Source organism: Zonotrichia leucophrys, chromosome 27, assembly GCF_028769735.1.
Source record: "Zonotrichia leucophrys gambelii isolate GWCS_2022_RI chromosome 27, RI_Zleu_2.0, whole genome shotgun sequence".
NCBI lineage: Eukaryota > Metazoa > Chordata > Aves > Passeriformes > Passerellidae > Zonotrichia > Zonotrichia leucophrys.
In genome coordinates, this window is record NC_088196.1 from 4,662,031 (window position 1) to 4,683,974 (window position 21,944).

General features: G+C 56.5%; 1 protein-coding gene across 4 annotated transcripts in view; it reads left to right on the top strand.

The window, feature by feature from the left end:
* Window positions 1-21,944, top strand: part of KCNH6 (potassium voltage-gated channel subfamily H member 6) — a 34,140-nt gene that overhangs the window by 695 nt on the left and 11,501 nt on the right. Inside the window, exons 2-6 of one of the 4 annotated variants that reach the window (XM_064733684.1) lie at window positions 2,584-2,814; window positions 10,488-10,643; window positions 13,519-13,628; window positions 15,316-15,619; window positions 17,080-17,291. In XM_064733684.1, coding sequence (XP_064589754.1) covers window positions 2,584-2,814; window positions 10,488-10,643; window positions 13,519-13,628; window positions 15,316-15,619; window positions 17,080-17,291 — 1,013 coding nt within the window. Of the gene's footprint in view, window positions 1-2,583; window positions 2,815-8,713; window positions 8,733-9,219; window positions 9,331-10,487; window positions 10,644-13,518; window positions 13,629-15,315; window positions 15,620-17,079; window positions 17,292-21,944 lie in introns of those variants that run through there. The other 3 variants (XM_064733685.1, XM_064733686.1, XM_064733687.1) reach the window with 3 other exon arrangements.

A 21,944-nucleotide genomic window follows, 5' to 3' on the forward strand; every position in this document is an offset into this window, starting at 1 on the left:
TTCAACTCTGCGCTCTCGGCGGCCGCCGTCCCTGGTGAGACGTTGCCATTTGCTGTTGCTCCGAGTAATCCCTTTATATGAATTTTGGGGCTGGTTTCGTGTCAGATACGGCGGAAAGTCCGTGCACATAGAGGAGCACTGGGGTTTGCGTGTGCCTGGGTGGGGGCGCGGGGGTTCCGCTCCCGCTCTCTGGGCACCCCAATAGGGATGGGTCCCCCCTACAATGCTGGGGGTGACGGGAGGGGACCAGGGCACCGGGGTCCCCCAAAAACTGAGCTCGGGGGGCTGCTGTGGGGTGCAGCCCCCACTGCCCCGACTCGCTGTGGGGTTTTTTTGTGCGTGTCCAAGTTTCCCGAGTGGGCAAATTCCCTGGCGCTGCCATCCCTGCAGGCTCTGCGCTGCCTGGCCTGGCGGTGACTGACGTGACCCTGGGGATGGAAAGTGAGAAAAACTGTGCCTGCTTCCTATCAGTTCCCCCTGGGAAGCGGCGGCTGGGGAGCAGCGGGGCCAGGCGGCGAGGCGTGACAGGAGAACGGAGCCAGACCCCGCTCCGTGCCCGCTCCATGCCCGCTCCCTGCCAGCCATGTCGGGCACCAGCTGGGTTCTGCCCAAACATCGCCCCACGCTCCCCCGCGGCACTTTTGTGCTGTGGCAGGTGTTGGGAGACAGCAAACCAGCACACCTAATACATCTTTGCTACAGGCAATGAGTTCTCAGGTGCCTGTGGGTGCCTTCATCCCCAGCACCGCAGCTCCCACGGGTGAAGCTGCTCCTGGTGAGTCCCCGGTGCAGCCAGAGGGGCCCAGCTCTTCCCTGTCAGGGCTCTGTACTGTGGGGCCAAGGGGAAATCTGCAGGACAGAAAGCAAATTGGGGGTGAACCCCCCCCCCACCAAGGAGACCTGGCTCTGCAGCTCCTTCCCATCGTGGTCGTGGTCACATCCCTGTGCTCAGCACAGCTTGCTCCGGCGCCCTGCCAGCCCTGTAAATCCTGTCCTGCGCCAGCCCAGCCAGGATCCAGGCTGGATCCAGCCCATGGGGCTGACACTGGATGGGGGAACTGTTCATCACAGGTGGGGAGTGTGCCCCACCAGCAGGGCTTTGGGAGGAGGTCCCCTCCTAGTGCTGGCAAAGCAGTTTGGAGGTAGAAGGATCGGGAAGAAGGAACTGGGGAATGTTTGTCTGTGGTGGTTTGTGCTGTTTGCAGCATCGGCCCCAGCACCAGCCCCGTGTGGGAAAGGGAAGGGTGCCAGAGTGGGAGCCCCCAGAAAGGGCTACCAAGGGGCTGCCAGAGGGTGGACTGGGGCAGGAGACTTGTGCAGCATCCCTGGGGACTCTGGTTTTACTGGGAGGCGTCCTGCAGAGCTGGGACCCTGCAGGTGCCACTGGGGACAGCCCTGATGTGCCTGGGAGGGGTCCCCCCGCCCCAGCACTCGGTGCCACAGCTGTGCAGAGGTTCCTCTTGCGTTTGGGTGAAATTCCCCATGAGGCTGGAGTGCAGCAGGGTTCTGGAGCACGCAAGCTGCAGATGCCATTCCTGGGTAATCCAGGAGATTAATTGGGGTCTGGGCTGGGAGGCAGCCTCCAAATGGACCCTCTGCTCAGACCTGCCTTCAGCTCCAGCCCAGAGCTGATGCCAAATGCTGAGGGAGATGGTGCTGGAGGGGATGTGGCACCACATAAGCATCCAGCTCCCTGTCACATCCCAGCAAACCTGTCCCAGAGCCCAGCACTCCCTGATATCCTTAAAAAAAACACAAAATCAAACCAAATCAGAGCTCACCCCAAGATAAGGATGGAAGTGGCTCCATGTGGGCTGGATGACGTGGGCTGTGCAGCACTGCCACACACCCTGGCAAGGCAGCAAGTCTGACCTCAGCCCAGCCTAGGTGGCTGCAGCACCAGGAGGGAATGGGGCAGCGCTGCTCTCTGCCTCAGTTTCCCTTTTCCTTTCCTTAAGCACTTTATTTTTGAGCACAGGGGCCACAAATCCCAGCAGAGTCTGGATTTCACCTTTAGCCCAAAGGCACAATTACCCTATAAAACATTAGGAGAACCATTAATGTGATGGGTTTCACCCCTGCTTCCCATGAAGCCAAGCCTTACACTCACTCCTCCTCTTGCCCCTTGCCTGACTTCAGTCAAATCTGAGCAAGGGTGGAAAGTCTCTGAGATAACTGAGGTCCCTGATAAGCTCCTGGGAAGGGACAGAGGCTGCAGCTCTCCCCTGTGCCTGCAGTGCCGGTCAGGGACAGATTCCCCATTAGACAGCAGAGAGTCCCCACATGCCTGTGGTGAAATGTCAAGGCTGCAGGGATTGGCCAATCCCAGCAAAACTGCCTCTACTGAGAACCCCACTTTGTGTCCCCCTGCCCCACAGCCGCAAATTCACATTGAAGTGGGGACACTTTCTCTCTCTGAAGAGCAGAGCAGTCCTGTGTGGGCTGAGGTCAGCCGCTGTCCCCCCAGAGCTGTCCCCAGTGTCACCTGTCTGCATGACCCCCACAGCAGGCGACACCAAAACTCCCAAGCTCGCCCCCCACCACCCCTCTAAGCCTGGTGCTGTCTCTCCTGCCCCCCTGCAGACCGCAAGTTCCTCATTGCCAACGCGCAGATGGAGAACTGCGCCATCATCTACTGCAACGACGGCTTCTGCGAGATGTTCGGCTACTCGCGCGTGGAGGTGATGCAGCAGCCCTGCACCTGCGACTTCCTCACGGGCCCCGACACCACCAAGAGCTCCATTGCCCAGCTCACCCAGGCCCTGCTGGGCTCCGAGGAGTGCAAGCTGGAGATCCTCTACTACCGCAAAGACAGTAAGAGCCTCTCCGCGGGGTGGGCTGTGGGAAGCCAGTGGTGGGACACAAACACGTCAGGATGCACCCATGCTCAGGGCTTTGCTGAGAGCACCCCCATGGTGGCTCCTGGTGGGATGGAGGCATCTCTGCTGTCACGGAGCACATTGGGACCTTGAGCAATAGAGGGTGTTGCCAGATTATTTGGGAATCAGGTCATTTGTGAGCCCTTGGGGGTGGCTCGTTGCTCCTGGGACAAGCTGTGTCATTGCTTGTGGGATCCCTGCGCCAGGAATGAGAATCCGTGGAGAAGCCAGGCTTGGGCACAGGGCTCCCAGTCTGTGCTCCGAGATGAGATGAGACAGACCCCCCATCTCTGCTGAGAGTGGGTGCAGCCAACAGCCTCAGAGCTGCCTTTCCAGTGAGCAGGATGCGGCTGTGCGTGCACAGATGGAATTACGTTAAGATGAAAATGAAGCTTTGATGGAAAATACGAGTGATTAGTTCTAATACGGCAGGAAGTTAAATAAATATTTAGTGCTTGATGCTGCAAAACAGCAGTGGCCAGGGCTCCCTGGGGCAGGGAAATGCAGGTTCGGTGCTCACAGGAGGTTAAAAATATTCAGTGTTTCCTTTTTTTAACCTATGGAGCTTTCCCATTACTTCAGATTGTATTGATGGGGGTTGGCCTGAGCACAGGGCTGCACCCCAATCTGCTGGCAGCTCCCAGACAGCCAGTTAGAGGAGAAGCACTGGAAGCAAAAGGAAGGAGCAGGCAGGAACCCTGGCTCCCAGCCCAGCACCCTATCTTGGGGTGTCCTGGCCTCCCTCCCAGACCCTATCATCTCCCGGGCTGGCATCCAGGTGCCAGCGTATCAGAGTTATTCACTGGCAGCACCTCTGCGTGTTATCCCGGCGTTATCCCGGCAGGACCTGGCCCTGTGTGGTGGCAGGATCAGCCACTCGGTCGAGGCTCTTCCTGTGGGGCTCTCCTGGGTGGAGAGGGGCCATGAGTGGTGCCAGGGCCTGGCTGGAGCCCAGGGCAGTGCAGAGACGTGGCACACGCTGTGCCCCTGCTCCCATCCAGTGCCAGCGGCCGTGCACTGGCTGTGGCAAGGGCAGCATGGGCAGCCCTGGTCCATTCCCTCCCTCCCTCAGGATAGTTTCCCATTCCATCCCTGGGGACTACTTGGCTTGTGAGCCTGATGCATCACCGTGCTCCCTGCTTTGAAGCATTCCTGCTGGGCTCACGGGATGCTCGGTGCTGTCCTCAGAGCCCTGCTCTTCCTCTAGGCCATGGGGAACTCTCATTGCAGCTCTGAGCTGCTTTCTTCTCTTTTTTATTAAAAAAGAGGGGGAAAAAAATAAAAAAAAGCCCAGAAGCAAACCCTTCATGTCTATTTTTAAAACCCAGCCCCACCAGCAGCATGCTTTTCCAATTGTTTCCCCCCAGCACTCAGCCTGCGACCGCTCGGCCCATTATAAATGGGTCTTATCGGCGAAGAAAAGGCTTTTGCATTATAGGGAGCTGCTGCTTAATTAGCCAGCGGAGCTCCGAACCTGCCTGTCCTCTTTTTCATACCAGCAGCACCAATCTCCAGCCTCGACCTGCTGTTTATTACTGCGGTACTCCCGGCTCTGCAGCTCGCGGGGTTGTTTCCTGGCTTTCCTGGCTGACAGAGGCAATGTGAAACCCAAAATCTGCCCGTTGGAGACACCCGAGCAGGGCCAGGCTGGGATGGAGGGAGGCAGGTAGGAAGGGGCCACCCAAGGGTGTCTGGGGTCAGGCAGGGTGCTGAGTGATGGGGGATATGTATCCCTGGGGACAGCCTGGCTGCTCGGTCCCCACCTGGATGTTTCTGCTGTCATCACCTAATAGAAAATACAATTATATAATTATAAACAGACAATCGAGCCAGGGCTGCCAACAGTGAGCCCAAAATGGAACCTTCCTGTGGGGGAAGGTGGGATGAGCCCAGGCAGGGCAGTTGTCCCTCCCTGCCATGCCAGCCCCAAAAAGGCCTTGGAAAGAGGGAAGAGCCCGTTGGCAGCGCGTGTGGGCTCTAATCCCCAGCTCAAAGCTGGGAGATCAGTGAAAAGTTAATTTCCTTACAAGATGCTACACAGCTGGAGCTGGCCCAGACAGGGGGGTCAGCACGGGATCAGCTGCAGCCACAGCAAGGAGCAGCCATGGCCCCCAGCCCTGCAGACACACCGTGGCCAGGGGGAGCTCAAATCCTCCAGCATCCCCTGAGGATGACACCCAGGAGCTGAGCTGCACCCAGGGATGGTTTTTCCCTCCCCAGGTGGGGATGTGCCTTGCAGTGAAGCCACTGGCCAGGGCTCACGGGGTCCCCAGAGCTGGAGGTGGCCACAGGTGCTGAGTGCCACAGTGCCAGCATGGCCTGAGCAGCAGCAGCTGGTGGCACTGGCTCTGCTTAATCTGCGTGAATGTGATGCTGATGAATATGAAAGGGGAGACGTGGCTGTGACAGCTGGAGCAGCTGCTGGGGCAGCCCCAGCCCCTCCAGCCTGTCCTTGGCTGGGCAGAGCCCACAGCTTGGCCCCTCCAGCAGCACTCCGTGTCAGTCCCCATGGAACTGGGATTAGGGGCTGGGATCAGGCCAGCAAACTCATACCACTGCTGCAGAGGCCAGGATTTTCCCCTGGGAGGGATTGGGGCGCCCTGTGCCACTCAGCATATCCCCCCAACAGGTCCCCATGGGTTGGGAAGTGCCACCACCTCCAAAGGGAGCAGGGGCACTCATGTGACACATCCCCTGTGTCCCCAGCCCAGGGCACATCTGGGGCACTGCCCCTCTCCAGCAGCTGCTGCCAGCAAGCCTGGCTAAGGCAGGGGGATGGATCCAGCCAGGGTTTCTCCATGCAGCTTTGTAAACAGCAGCATCTGACGTGCCCAACGGGTGCACTGCGAGCAGGAGGGCAAATCCCACCAGCAGCTGCTGCATCCTGGCACTGCCAGGGATGATTTGGTGCTGGCAGCCCCAGGGAGCCTCTGCTGCTGCCCCGTGGTGGGGCCAAGGCAGCACTAAGGGGATTTCTTGGGTGTTGGAGGAGCAGGAAGGCACAGCCAGCTGACGAACCCCAGCCCCAAGCGGAGCTCTTGGCTTGTACAAACCCATGGGGTCTATGCCAAGCTAGGGCTGTTTGCTGTTTGCTTTAAGGGTCAGTCTGTGACCTCGGGAGAGGGATGGATAGCAGAGCCCAGCTCCAGATGGGAACTTATAAACATCCCTCCTCACAATGGCAAAAGCTCTGGGACCAGAGATCCTTATCTGCAGCGCCAACTCTGCCACCCTTGGCACGGCTGTGCTGCAGCTCCAGGCACCCCCATTGCCCTGGCTGTGCCCCAGGGCCAGTGTGACCAGGGCAGAGAGCTGGAAGAGACACATTTTTCATCCCCACAGATGCTTTTTGCTTGGACCTGATGTCCCATGAACAAAAGGACAGGCCCAGATCATCCCCAGCATCTCTAAGAATGCTGCCTGGAGCAGTTTTTTTTTCTTTCTTTCCTTTTTCCTGAGATCTCTGCCCTGGCAGAGTTAAGATGCATTTTGCCAACCCACTGTGTTGATCCAGGACCCCCTTTTGGCTCCTGGGGATCAGAGCATCCTTCCACCTGCACCCAAAATCACCCTGCTAGGCTTGCATCTTTCTTGTGGCCACATTTTGGTGGGTACCCTCAGCCATTGGCACCCCTGATTTTCCCTCCCCACTGCTGCTTCCAGCCAGCAAGGCCTGTAAGCACACAAATCCCTGCACAGGGGAACCTCTGTCCGGCTGATGTTACTTAATAAGGTCATTTTTGCTGGCCTGGTGTCCTGGCAGGTTTCAGTCTCCCGATGCCCTGTCTGGGTGTGGGGAGAGGGGCCAGGGCAGAGCCTGTGCTGCACATTCCCTCCCTGTGCAGGGGGATGCAGACCTGCAGGGGCTCCCCCCAGGTCCCAGGAGTGACCAGTCTCCCTCTAGCTCAGACTCTCTCTCCATTTTTTTCCACCCCACCTCTGGGATTTGCTTTAGGGCCTCCCAGCAATCTGCACTTCCCTTTGAAGTTCCACCCAGCCCCGACACTGATTTATCCCAGCATGGGAGCACAGCTTGGTCCTCCAGGCTCCTCTCTGGCCCCAGAGCACAGCTCTGCTCCATTCCCATCCCCTCCGTGCCCTTCCCAGCCCCTCTCCTCTGCTCCTTTATATAATCCCACTATAGCTTTAGCCACTGTGCCATGAGACCCTGCAGATTAAATCTCCTGGCCTGGGGAAGAGCTCCAGGCACAGATTAATAGCTCTCTTTTTTAATATTCATAACAATGCTGGCTTGTGTCCGGCTCTGGAAACCCCCGTGTCCTGTTGATTAGTTTAATACTGATGATACTGATGACAATACTGATGACAAATGCATTAACCACCGCTGCCTGCAGGGGATAAGGGGAGAGGGAGGGAGGGCCCCCAGCAATGACATTTTTAATGTTATTAAGTGTTGGCTTTTATCAAGGTCAGAAGACACGGTGGGTCAGAGAGCACAAACCTCCAGGCACTCACTCAGCTTGGTGCTGGAAGGTCAGACCAGAAATTTAGGGAATACAAGCCCACCACGTTGGCTTTGGGAGCTTTCAAACCAGCGTCCCTGTCCTACCCCACCTGCCAAGCCCTGTCTGCAGCCCCCAGGCTGGGTTTCACCCCACATGGGCACAGGCACCCCCATGCTGGTGGCCACAGAGCACAGGCAGGTTGTGAATCCCCCCAGGGCTCCTCCAAGAGATCATTTGGTGGCTGGATAAAATTAGATGGATGGAGACAGATTAGCTGAACAGCTGAAGGGGAGAGACAGTGAGAAGGATGGGGACAGTGGACTGAGGAGCAAGGATGGGAGGGCAGGCCTGAGGTGCCTCCTGGGGCACACTCAGGGCCTGGTGCTACAGCAGGGCCTGGTTTTTGGGAAGAATGATGAGGAGGCTCAGCCTTCATCTCACCATAAGGAAACTGAGTCAGGGCAGAGAGTGCCATGGCTCTCCCAGCTGCAGCCTCTCCACAGAGCTGGGGGTACCCCAAATCCTGGGGAATGCCCTGTCTTTGGGCCAGGCTTAAGGGAATGTGCTGCCCCCATCCCTGACCCTGATCCTTCCTCATTCCCTTGACACCTCCATGCTGTGCAATGTGGGTCTGAGCAGGGCTGTGCCTGTTGGGGCCACTTTTGGGGTGATTGCCCTGGTTTTGGAGGGGGATTAGCTTTTGGCCAACCCTGAATTGGCCAGGCAGTTAGACTAGATTATTGCTGTAGTTCCCTCCCAACAGAAATAGTCTATTTTATTTAATTTAAGAAGGGATCAGTGAGGGGCTCACAGTGACATTGGCCAGGGCTGCTCAAGCTCAGCACCTCCCAGATTTGCAGGATCAAACCAGGCACCAGCTGCCACCCAAACCCACCCCCAGCCACCTCCCAGCTGCTCCTTATATCCCTCCAACTGGATGTAACTGGGCCCAGTTTTCAGCTGTTCAGCACTGGCCATGGGATTAACCCTTTCCTGTGCCACACAGGGCCTGCCAGGATCCAGGACCCCTAGAACAGCTCAGAGCCCATCCCCTCCCACTGCCATGGAGGAACTTAGGAAGGACCTGAGGCAGTGAAGGAATGCAGAGCACCTGCAGAGCCAGGTTTGGGTTGTCTGGATCAGAATTCCCACTCCAGAGGGAATCATGGGGTTGATGGCTGCCCATGCCAGTGAACCTTTGCGGGTTCCAGGAAATCAGTGATGCTTCAAAATCACCCCTGGGGAGAAAAAAAACCAAAAAACAAAAACTCCTCATTTTCTAACACACCAAAGGAGAAAGCATCCCGGAGTGGGGTCCCCTGTGCACAGCCCCTGCACACACCAGTGCCAGCATCAGCACTGGGGATGGCACCGTGTCACCCACCAGGTATGTGCCACCCCACTCTTACAGGGCATCTCTTCATCTCAAGAGCCCTAAAAATCCTGACAAAGGGAGGGAAAGGAGCTCTATTCTTCCTGCTCCACACAGAGGTAACCTGTCACGTGCCGTGCAGCCCCCAAACAGCTTTACTGCCAAAAATCCGCTCTCTGCTCCCCAGCTCACACATTTCAGTGGGTTTCCTCTCCCTTTGGTGAGCAGTGGAGAAAGAGAGAGAGAGAAAAAAAAGAGAGGGAAAGAAAGAACAAACGAGCAAATCCCGGCTGCTGGGATCTTTGAGCAGGTTTCACCACATCCATTTCTTTCCCGTTCTTGTGCCTGTGTGTGTCCGTGTATGTGCACATCCCTGACGTCAGGGCAGATTTTGAAGTTGCCCGATGCCGGCCATCTGCTCCTGATTACGGGAGGCCCTGAGCTCCTTAAAATCATACGCAGGAAGGCCGGCCTGCCCCTCCCGGCTGGAGCGCGGCCACGGCCGGAGCGGGAGCGCCGGCTCCGCGTCCCTGCATCCCTGCCCGGCCGCTAATCCCGGGGGAAGGCGGCACAGCGGGCACGGAGCTGCCGTGGCTCCCTACCGGCTGTAATGGTACCTGGCTGCTCCATCATCTCTGGGAGTTTGGGGATAGGAGCCTGGGGGGGGTTACATACGCTTCCCAAAATCCCAGAGACATGGGGAATAGGGTTGGGACTGCCCAGCCTGTTCTGCATGGGGTGGAGCATTTTTGAGAGGGGGTCTCGGTGGAAGTGGAGCTATGGAGTCTCCTCTGTGAGCCCCCCTGCATTGCTGGATCTTTTCCATGTTTAACACTGGCTTGGGCTGGATGTGCACCTGTGTGTGGGGTCACCAGCATGGCCAGGGGACATTTGGTGTCACCAAGAGCATGGCTGTGCTGTGGGGGTGTCACTGGCAGTGGCTCTGGCTCGGGGGTCCTGCTGCCATCAGTGCCAAAGCAACAGCACAGAGCTCAAGGAAGGGACTCAGTGATTATAGGTTTTTGGAGGATTTGGTGGGAATAAAGCTGGCCAAGTAGGTGGGAAATCCTTCACTTGGTGCTTTGGAAAAGACCTGCAGGTGTTTTCAGTTGCCTCTAATTGCAGACTGGTGCCTGGCTGCTGCACAAGGAGAGCCACAGGGCCGAGCTGAGATCCAGCAGGAAAACCCCTATGGACATATCTGGGATGCTCCTCACAGCCTCCATCACTCCCAGGACACTGAGCCACTCCTTGTGTCCCCTTTGTGCCTCAGTTTCCCCAGGCAGGACAAGACAAGGCCGTGCCCGGCCACTCCATGCCTTTAGGGAGTGTCCTTGGGGACTGATCCCACCTGGTCCTGCTGCCAGCGTGGGCTCACCCCCATTGCCTGCATCCCATCCCCAAAACCTGCCTGGTGATTGCAGGGCAATTAACTGCAGCGTGATTACAAGCAGGATGCTTAATGAGGTTAAACCACTACCTGGGACTTCCTGAGTTCTTAATTACTCACTCTTTAATTGCTGCTCTCAAGTACATTAATATAAATGACTGTCTGGGACAGAAAAAAGAGATGTGATCAGTGTGACTGGGGATGCTTCGGGGATGTGGCCCTTTCCCAGGGCTCAGATCATGTTCCATGCCCACCAGCAGGGATTACACCCACCCAAGTGCTCAAAACTCCACTTTTCTGCCAAAAGTATTTGGTGCTGGAGGGGAAGGGGAGGTCAGGGTCTCCTGAGCATCCCCCCTGAGCCTCTCTCTGCTCGGCAGCATCGTGTTTCCGCTGCCTGGTGGATGTGGTGCCTGTGAAGAACGAGGAAGGCGTCGTCATCATGTTCATCCTCAACTTCGAGGATCTGGCCCAGCTGATCGCCAAGAGCACCGGGCGGAGCCTGCACCAGCGCCTGTCGCACAGCTGGAACAAAGGTGCGTGCCCGGGGGCGATGGGATCGGGAGGGCAGCGCAGCATCCTCATCCCGGGGTGTGCTGGGGAGCACGGGGGGAATGAAGGATGCCCTGAGAGGGCAGCACAGCATCCTCATCCCAGAGTCTGCTTGGGAGCACGGGGGGAATGAAGGATGCTCCCAGGGATGACAGCACAGCATCCTCATCCCAGGGCTTGTTTGGGATCACAGGGGGAATGAAGGATGCTCCCAGGGATGACAGCACAGCATCCTCATCCCAGGGTCTGCTTGGGATCACAGGGGGACTGAAGGATGCCCTGAGAGGGCAGTGCAGCATCCTCACCCCACAGCTTGTTTGGGATCACAGGGGGACTGAAGGATGCCTCTGTGTCTGGGCAGGATCCTGCATGGGAGGAGGTTTGTGTTTTTGCACAGCCGCAGCTCTGCCTGCTCAGGGACTGGCCCAGCCAAACCCCAGCTGGATGGGGAAAGGTTGTTTGGGCCACCTGGGCTCCCCTTGCCTTCACAGCTGCCTGCATACGCTTCCCAAAATCCCAGAGGCCTGGGGAACAGGGTTGGGACTGCCCAGCCTGTTCTGCATGGGATGGAGCATTTTTGAGAGGGGGTCTCGCTGGAAGTGGGGCTGTGGAGTCCCCTCTGTGAGCCCCCTGCATTGCTGGATCTTTTCCATGTTTAACACTGGCTTGGGCTGGAGGTGCTGCTGTGGGGCAGGACCTGTGTGTGGGGTCACCAGCAGGGCCAGGGGACATTTGGGGTCACCAAGAGCATGGCTGTGCTGTGGGGGTGTCGCTGCAGGCCAATGGCACCAGGATGGCTGCACTGTGATGGCTCAGCCTGCCCCAGCTTCAGGCTATTCCCCGCTCTCCTAGGCTCATCCTATGGTTTTGGAGACAGTGGGAAACCCAAATTCCCTTTTTTGGGAAGACTGGATCAAAGGGAAGCTGTGTGAGGCTCTTGAGGGGATGTGGATATTGAAATGTTAGACCTGACAAAGAGCTGTGATTCTAAATCTCCTCCTTCCATACAGCCCTCAGTTGGTCACCTCTACCTGAGTCAGGAAACAACCCCAGCTCTGCCTCCATGGTGACATTCCCTCAGGGTGCTGTTGGGAGGCTTTGGGCAGGCCTCAAAATAAAGCTCTGGGTCTGTCCCCCCTTGGCACATGGGGTGGCACAGCAGGACCAGAGCCAGGGCCACATCAGGGAGCCATGGGGACAAGTGGCCATTGAACTGGGGTGTGTGTGAGTCCCAGTGCATTCCTGCTCGGCCCATATCTCTATCCTGGAGCATTCAGGTGTCTGTGTGTGGCAGCAGGCACCAGCAGAGTTTGGTGTGGGTTTGTGTGTGCTCAGGGCAGGCATGCACACAGGGGGCTCGTGGATGTGTGGGTGTGAATGGGCAGATAAATGTGTGTGTGGGTCTGTGGAGTGATGAGATTCATGGTTTTGATGGATTGCTTTAGTACCAGCTACCCTCTGTGCATGACCTGCTGAGGAAATCCTAAATCCCAGCACCAGGGTTGCTTTGCAGCTCCACCAGCTCTCAGAATATCCCAACATGTGATGCAGCCATATCCCATCCCACCCAAAGACATGGCAGGAGGCACCCAAATCAAGAGCACCTGTCACTTCCCTGCACGTTGGACGTTGTGTTGAGCATCCCGAAGGATGTTGTGTTTCTTGGCTTTCCCACTCCAGTGCCAGGGGGTGTGGAAAGGCCAGAGCTGCTGGTGCCCACCCAGATCAGGCTCTTGTGCTCAGGTTTTCTGGCTCAGTCTCTCATTGCATAGCCACAGGTGGCTGCATTGCTGGTCTCCAGCTCACTGGTGTGCAGGGAAGGTTGGATGCTTTGCTTCTTCCAGCTGAACAGCTGCTCTAGGCAGTGGGGATGGGGTGAGCAGAGGGAGCCAGTGTGGTACCCCATGGGCAGGGGCATTTCTGGCAGGCTGGGACCCTGCCCAAGCAGCTTGGTGGTGTTTTGGGGCCAGATGAGAGAAGCTAATCTTGCCAACACCAAAGAGAGCTCCTCAATGTGCTGCTTTTTCCCAGGGGACAATGTCTTTGTGGAGCTCATGCCACATCCATGCACCCCAGGATTTTAGGCCACCTTTTGTGCAGTTAGGGAGCAGAGTTGGTGCTGCTGGATGAGCTTCAGGGCTGAGCCAGGCCCTGAGGGTGTGAGCCCAGCTGCTCACACTGCTCTGCACTAGCAAGTGAGCATGAGGACAAGTGTCTGTGCATTGAGTGTCACAACCAGGGGCATTGGGCCCTCTCCAGATCTGGGCTCTTCCTCTCCTGCACCTCTCTCCCAGCTCCTAGCAGCCCTGGCTGCCCTTGTGCCAGCCCCAGTCCCTCGTGAGGTGGTCTCCTGGTCCCCTGTGATGCCAGAAAGGGATCCTGGTTTTGTTGTCCAAATTCCCTCACTGAAAATTCAAAACAAATCCAGGAATAAAATTATTAGAACTACTTTTCTTTCTGTGCCTTTCTAAATTACCATCTCTATTGTGTGGGGGTTTTTTTCCCTAAAGTTCCACCAAGGAGATTTAGAGGCTCTATTTCCTCCGGGACCAAATCCCTTAATTGGCTTTAACCTCTTTAATTGGCTTAGGGATGCTCTGCACCTTTCCCATCTCACATCCACAGTTGTAGGGAACTCTTCTCCAGCTCTGAGGAGCTTGCTGCCAGGTCAGGGTCTGCCTTGAGCACATGGCACTGCGATGGCATGGGAACATCCAGTGCTTTGGAGGAGGAAGGGCCACACAGCATGTGCGTCCCCCAGAGCCACCCAAAACTCTCCCCTGTCCCGCCTCACTCCAGCCATCACATGCAGCTAGGTCACACCTTTCTCTCTTGTGTTTTGTTTTTCTTTTTAACAAGGTGAAGGTAGGAGTTTGAAGTTTAGTCTCCCGTCCCTGCGGCGCCTCAAAATCCAGCGGAAATCTCTGCCCACCAGTGAGTTTGATGGAGTAGCCATTGACTATGGAAAGGTAACCGTAGCCTTTGTCTGATACCAGCCCACGCCTCAGGCCAGGTCCCAGCGCTCCTCCTCGCTGTCCCCATCCCAGAACCCCTTGGCTGCTGTGGTTTGGGCCATCTCCTGTGGCAGGGCAGGGCACGGGGCAGTGCTGGCCCTGCTGGGCTTTGGCTGTGTGGGCTGCAGCTCCTCCCTGCTGCTCTGCACACCCCGCGGCTCGAGGGGGGAGTGGGACACGTGCCAAAGCTGGGAGGAAGCTCTGCCTCCATAGCCCGAGTTGTCCGGGCTGGTGGAGCTCCAGGGAGCTGTCCCCACCTCAAGGAGGGGACGTGCTGGCGGCTGTAGGAGCGTGGTGTGCTCTGAGCAAGGACTGGCAGGCTCATTTCCCCATGATTTCCTGGCAGCGAGCAGGCAGCACAGGCAGGTCCAGCTTCTCAGCCCTCCAGCAAAGATTGTACTTGCCATGATGGAAGGTGATGCTGTCACCAACCTTGAAAAGCTGTTGGTGGGGCTTGTTTAGAGATGGCTGTTCTTGGTGGCTTCCTGACAGTGCTCAGGGTAGCTCCAGTCAAAGAGCTGTTGTATTTTGAAATGCTGCAGCTCAAGGCTGTGAGCAGGAGGCTTTTGCTCTGCTAAGGCATCCCCAGGTGCCAGGGTCAGGTGTATCCAGGCAGCCTGGATAAATCTCCTTCCCCAAATCATAGATATAACGAGATGGAAGGTGCCTGTCTTCTCACAGGTTGTGCCTATGGTAGGTTGAAGATGTGTGCAGGGTTATCACATGCTTTGGGGACATCATTCCCATAGGCACCAGCACTGCTAAAAGCTCCGGGTACCCCAAGGCTGGAGCTGCATGGGGCACTGCAGTGTGGAATGGAAATGGAATGCAGTGTGGAATGGGAAATGTGCATTGAGGACAGCCTGATGATGCATCATTTCGCTGGAGCTTGGTCAAGCGGCCACAGCCCAGAGATGCAGGGCCAGCAGCCAGCCTCTCCAGGCACCCCATCCTAAACTTGCCCTAAAGGGCCTTAGGGATGATGAGGAGTGCCACAGTTCCTCTTGTGGGTACTACTGGAGGCACACATTCTCATGAGTTTCTACTCCAGAAGGTGGTTGCTTTGCACACCCCATTGCAGAAATTAAGGTCTGGAAACCCTTCAGGTCTCCATGGAAAAACGTTTAGCCATGCTTTACCGTGGCTGTAGGAGAAGGAGGAGCAATATGGCCAAATTTGCAAACCCAGCAGCTCCTCCAGTGCTCCCTGGTGCAGAGCACATCCTCCCCAATGAACACCAGCACAGGGCCTGGGCACTGAGCCTCGGTGGTGGCCTGAGCTCCTGCAGCAGGGGAGGGAAGGGCAGCCCCAGGGGTGGCACACTCAGAGAAATGCATGGCACAGCAGGGACTGCAGGCAAGCCTGCCCTAGGTCTCTCCTCTTGCTCTCACCTGCTTCCACCTGTGCAGCATCGCCTCGCAAACCTCCCCGCGGCCTCTGGCGGGAGCTGGGAGCTGCCAAGTCCCCAGGGACTCGGTGGCCCCACTCCAAAGCAGGTCCTGGTCCAGCTGGAGATGACCTCAGGAGCTGCAGTGCTTCCCAGCCCTCTGCCTCTCCTCTTACCTACCCCGGCTCCCTCACCTTGCCCCACAGCACGCGGGGACTCCTTCTAATACAACGCTTTCTCCTGGCTGTCTTAAAGCCTGGTGGTGACTCCCTGATTTTGAGGGACTTGAAGACATCGCCCAAGGAAAACTGTATGCAGTCAGAGACCGAATCCCTCCTGGAAAAGGAGCGGAGGCCGAGCCTGGAGGCCGACCCCACCCTACAACACTCGTCCCCGAAACAAGAGCCTCCCGTGCTGGGCCCTCACCCCGCATGGGGTTTCTTTCGGTCTCGCCCCGGGGGCAGCTTCCACAGCCTCCGCAGGGTCTCCTCCTTGGACAACTTTGAGGCTGCGAGGTCTGAGTTCCAGAGAAAATTCAGGGAAAGGAGGGCAAACTCAGGTAGGGAAAACCCCGGAGCCGTCGGTTCTACTGCGGGAGTCAGGGTTCTGGCCACGGCCCCAGCACATCTCGGGGGGGAGGTCTCGCTCTCTTTTCCCTCTGCAAAGGGGAGATTACCCGGGTCTTCTCCCCAAAACTCGCTGGTCTCCATGTGATTCCCTGCTCAGGCAGGTCCTGCTCTGTAGGTAGAGCCATCCATGGTTTGTGTGTGAGGTGTGAGACCGTGTGAGGTTGCATTTGGCTGTCCCACACCAGGGGCATCCCGATGCCATCCCACCTTCCCTGGAGGGAGGGGAGGGCTCTGCAGGCATGTGCAGTGTGAGCTGTGTCCATGTGTTGGAGATGGGTGAGACACCGGCCAGGCCACTCTGAAGGGCTGGAGGGAACGATCCTTCACCATGCTATCCACATCCAGACCTCTGGTTCCCATGAGAGTGATGAGGACAAATCAGATGGAGGTCTAGAAAGAGAAGGCTCTCAGCTGGGGATAAGAGAGATCAATGTGTGGGATCTGGCTGCAAAAATGGGCTGGGGGTTCATGATCCTCCAATAGTCACAGGTTACAGACCCTCAGGAGGAGACACAATGTGGAGGGAGGGAAGGGAGAAGGGTGGCAGCAGGATGGCAACTGGGCACCTTCACAACCTCTTCAGACACCTCCTGCCCACACCACCACTTGGGTCAATGTCAGAATGCAAGGGTTAAAAGGGGTAAAAAATTGAAAATACAACCCTGCCCTGCCTGTAGGATTTGGAAAGGTTGGTACACACTGAGTACAGAGCCTAGGGACCTTCCTGGAGCTCTGGGTCTGGGTACAGGCTCCCACTCATGATAACACGTTGCCACAAGCCTGACCATGACACCTACACAGCTTCCTCCCTGCTCCTGCCCTGGGGTGACCCAGAGGCAGCTCCCCAGGGAGAAATATCAGGATCCACTACAGCTCTTCTTCCAGAGAAAGCTCTGACCTCCCTACCTGGAGGATACATCCAACTCCTGGTTCAGTTTGGCCAAAAACCAGCACAGCAGCTCAGGAGCTTTGTGAGGCAAAGGGTGGAGGAGAATGACCTCCTCCTGTCTGTTTTCATGCCAGTTTTGGCATCTCTCCCTGGTGAATCTCAGTGGGTTGTTCCCCAAGCCACTGCAGTCATCAGGGCTAGCAAAGGACACTTGAGTGTCTCTGTGTTTTGGCAGCTGCTCTGAGCCTCCTGCAGGAGGTTTAGTGGTGAAAAGATGGGTGATGTGTGGGGAAAACAGCCCTCTCTCAGGCATCCCAGGCTGGGCATCGCACAGCTGAGCCAGCCTGAAGATGCCAAGCCTTTATGGCTGAGATTTTGGCACATTTTGGTGGCACCTTGTGGTGGCCCCCAGCTCCTGGAGGTCCTACAGGAGGTCAGGGCTCTGGGGATCTGCTCCTGCTCCCGCTGCCCTTCTCAGTGCTCCTCTCCCTCCTCTTCCAGAGGCCTCCCACGTCAAACCCAACCCCCCGAACTCCACGTCGGACTCGGACCTCATGAAGTACAGGACCATCAGCCAGATCCCCCAGTTCACGCTCAACTTCGTGGAGTTCAACCTGGAGAAGCACCGCTCGGGCTCCACCACGGAGATCGAGATAATCGCTCCCCACAAGGTGATGGAGCGCACCCAGAACGTCACCGAGAAGGTCACACAGGTATGGGGGCCATGAGGTGCCACCAAGGCAGTGGTGGGGTCTGGTGGTGGTGTTTGTGGGTCCCCAGGAGAGAGGAGAATCTTGACTCCATGTTTCAGAAGGCTGATTTATTATTTTATTACAAATAATTTATAATTATTTATAATTATATATATAACTACATATAATATATATATAAGATATATATATATATATATAATTTTATATCTATAATATATATAATTATAGGTATAATTATATATAATTATAAATAATTTATAATATATTTATTATATATTTTATATAACAAATATTAATCATTCATTATTATAATGATTTATAAAAATTTAGAATATAAATAATTAATATAATATCAATAATTTATAATAGAAATCATTTTAAGTAATTTATAATATATTTATTATATATTTTATATAATAAATATTAATAATTCATTATTATTTTATTATATTAAAAGAAAATTATATATTAAAACTATACTAAAGAAAGAGAAAGGAGACATCAGAAGGCTAGCACAGAAAGGAATGGAATGAATAATAAAAATCTTGTGACTGACACAGCTGGACCTGTGATTGGTCACCAAGTAGAAACAATTCACTTGAGACCAATCAAAGATGCACCTGTTGGTAAGCAACCTCCAAACCACATTCCAAGCAAGCAGATAATTCCTGTTTACATTTTGTTCCTGAGGCCTCTCAGCTTCTCAGGAGAAAAATCCTAACAGAAGGATTTTTCAGAAAGTATGTCAGTGACAATGGGTTGCTGGTGTTGCTGCTGGGGGACAGTCACAAGCACTCTGGTGGCTTTGGGAGGAGAGAAGCAAAGAGGGCAGTGACACCTGGAGATTCCACCCCAGGAAATTCCAGTATCCCCATGTTTGGTCATGCCTTCCTCTGAATGGCTGAAATTCTCGTTTTAGTCCCCTAACTGAGCATTTCTGGCAATTTGTGGCTGGGGAAACACCAGCATGAGCTGCTCGTGATGGTGGCCTTGAGGGGGACATGTGTTTGCATGTTTGTGTGTGCATGTGGCTTCTTTTGTGGGGGGATCTGGGCACTGTTCTGCCCCCCAGCGCTGGGAATGGAGCCCCTGGGGTGCCCGGCCACGGACCTGGCCTGGTGTCAGCACACCGAGGATCCCCTGGGAGACAGCAGGTGGCACTGCACTGTCACTGCAGGGGACACTTGCTGTCACCCAGAGGGACACGCATGGAGCAGTGCATCCCATGGGGAAATCAGCGTGCTGATGTATCCCGCAATCCCGGGTAAGGAGCTCGTCCAGCCATGGGGAAACTGAGGCATGGAGAGCCTCAACGTACAAAATACATCTAAGGGCACCTCCCATTGGTGCCAGCAGCAGCCCAGGGCAAATTTAATGAAAATGCAGCCATTTGACCCCAGAAAAGCCTCCAGGCTTGGGAGTTTGCTCCATCAGAGTGGGGTGCTATGCAGTATTCCCCTTCTGTCTCAGTGCCAGCAAACCTTTAACTTCACAGCCTCCATGCACAGGGCATGGGCTCCCCACTTCTCACATCATGGAACAGTTCTTAGGCTTGTTTTCCCCCTAGTCCCTCTAATCTGGGAGTGACTGCAGTGACCCAGGACTGGCCCCTGAGCTCCCCAGAGGGACAGTGAGCAGCCTCCATGCCCTGGTCCCATCACAAGGAGCACACCAGGAATGAATGGTGACACTGGGGTGGCTGTCACAGTGGGGTCAGTGGCTGGGTGTGGAGTGATGGGGTCAGAGCTGGTGGCTGCAGGGCCCTGCAGGGCAGCCCCCACTGTGGTCAATCTTCACTTTCAATCTCCAAGTGGGACGGGACAGGATGGACCTCTCCTCCCTGCTGCATCTGCCCCTGCCTGTCCTCACCCCAGTGTCCCCCACACCTCCTGGCCAAGCCACAGCTCCCTGCTCCTGGCTGGTAAATAATTCATGGTGAGGCAGAGACAGCGGCGAGACGGCGACTAAAAATACCGGCGGGTGGGCAGGGAGTGGAGCCGGGCTCTTTGGGATGGTCTGGCCTGCACTGAGCTGGCACGGAGCTGCAATGGAGGCCCCACAGCCTCACAGGGCTCTGGAGCACAGCTGGAGGCACACGGGGATGCTGTGGGCTTGGGGTCAGCAGGACTGGAGCAGGAATGTGTCCCAATCCCCCCATCAGGGCAGGAGGGTGCTGGGGACAGGGATGGGGGGCTGAGCTGTGCCAGGGAGTGACACTGGGTCACTGCCAGCCTGCAGCCAGCACCATGGGCCTGATCCTGCCCAGCTACCCATGTTTGAGGCTCTCCTGGTGATTCTGGAGTGCCCCCACCTCAGGTCAGTCCCCTAATCCCCAGCACCAGGCAAGGGACACCGGGGGACAGCTGGGAAGGTGATGGTGCCAGGGCACCATGGGGCATGAGCAATGGCCTGGGTTAGCCAGGGTCACAGGAGCCTCCTCCTTCTGTCACCCACAGCCCACACACACCCTGCTCCACCCTCCTCCTCCTCCTCCTCCTTCTCCCTTCTGCACTCCCTGACCCACTGCTAGCACCCAGCACCCCACCAGGACAAAGAGCACAAAGGGAACACTGGCACTGCCACCTTCAGACTCCCAGGGCCACCCAGGCCACCCAAGGCTGACTTTCCCAATCCTCAGGGGCAGAGAGGACCAAGGCTGCAGCTGCTCCCTAGCTCTGTGTTGGTTTGGATGCTCTTCTGGGAGTTGTTTCTTTCCCCTTTTCTGCCTCAGATCTTTGGGGATGTGTTTTTTTATTCATTCCTGCCTGGAAAGCAAGAGTGCTTAAGCTGTTCTTGCTTCTGCAACAAGAGCTAGGTGCCAGGCACGAGGGGCAGGGCAGGTGCCCCAGCACAGGGAACAGTATTTGGTGTCCTGAATTCAGATCTGCCTCCAGCCAGGCAGAACTATCATCCAGCTGCTGAGGCTGGGAGCACTGCTGGTTTTCCCAGACACAAGCTGAAGGAGCCCATCCCAGCCCTTCCAGGTGCATCCCGGTTTTGAGATCAATCATTTTATCAGCATTGCCTCGTTCCCTTCCCCACCATCCCCGCAGGAGCCGGTCCCCCAGCCCAGCTGGTGCCTCATTCCCCCCACAACGATTGCTCTTGGGTCACTTTTTCCAATCCCTCCCCTCTCCGTCCCCACCGACGTCGGCGGCTCCCGCTGCTCCATTGGCGCTGCCGTCCCCACGGGGCCCGGCATCGATCGCCTTTGATTAACGCGGGCCGGGCTCGCGGGTGCCCTTCGTGCCCATGCCTCCCACCCGCCTGGCCGAGTGCCTGCGAGCCTGCGTGGGCAATGCCCCGGCCCCGGCGCTGCGGCCGCCCTGCCGGACGCTGCCCGGGCCCGGGGGGCTGGGGGCGCCCATGGTGGACACCCGGAGCTCGAGGGGCAGCTGCCGCCTGGGGCGCAGGGCCAGCTGCAGGCAGGTAGGAGCAGGGGACGGCCATGGGGAATGGGATCATCCAGTGTGCTGGGGCTCTGGGATGTGGGAGCGGCTGGGGCTGGTTGTGGGATGGGGCTACAGGGGTGGATCCGCTTTGGATCTCAGTGTCAGGAGCCCTTGGGAGACCCTTGAACAAGAAACCTCGATCCTTCCTGTCAGGAAGGAAGACAGATCTGCTCCTTCTTCCAGATCCCTTCCTTCTTCGAGATCTCTTCCTTCTTCCAGATCCCTTCCTTCTTCCAGATCCCTTCCTTCTTCCAGATCTATTCCTTCTTCCAGATCTGTTGCCCCAGCCACGGTGATGCTCATCACTGTTGCCTTGGGATGCTCCACTGTTGCCGTGGATCCCCCTTTCTCCTCTTTTCTCTTTCCTCCCTCCTCTCCTTTGCAGCCCAGCAAGATGCTCCCTTTTAGCTGGGGGCTCAGTGCCAGGAGAGAGAATTGAGGTGCCCCTCACCCTGCTCTGCAACTGGCACTGGTCCCAGCACCACAGGGACACTGGGGGACAACAGAGCAGCAGGGGCAGGAAGGGGATGCAGCTGCCTCCAGCTCCAAATGAGCCCCTTCATGCCACCACCCCTCAGCACCCAAAGCAGGGCAGCCCCACCCCTCCCATACCCAGTGTCTTGTGTTGTGTCCCCACAGTGGCTTTAGAGCCACCAGCAGCTGGCATTGGTCCTGGAGGGGGAGCTGGGCCAGGCCTGGGTGTGTGGGGAGCTCACCAGGGCTGTGGAGTGTCCCCATGAAAGCAGCAAGCCTGGGGACACATGACAGCATGGGAGGATGCTCACAGGTGGCCCGAGCTATCCCTCTGCTTGAAGGACAAGTGTGCCAGGAGGACATCCAGGGGAAGACACTTGCCATGGCCAAGAAAGGCTTGCAGGATGCAGAATATGCTGTCACCTCGGGTGACACAGCCATGCGAGGGCATCTCCAAGCTGCCCATCCCATAGCCCTGCACCAGGGACACACAGCAGCTCCCAAGCAGGTGGCACAGAGCTGAGGGCAGAAGGAGGCTCAGCAGCAGGCACTTTCCTCTCTGCTGGGTCAGAATGCCATAAAGCAGATAAGAAGCTGCCCCAAAGGTGCTGAGACCATCAGAGGCAGACAAGGACCTTGGTGTCAGCCACAGTGAAAACTGGACAAACACATATGCAGCCAACAAGGGGAAAAAGCTGTAGGAAACCCTTGTGTGCTCCTCGATGCT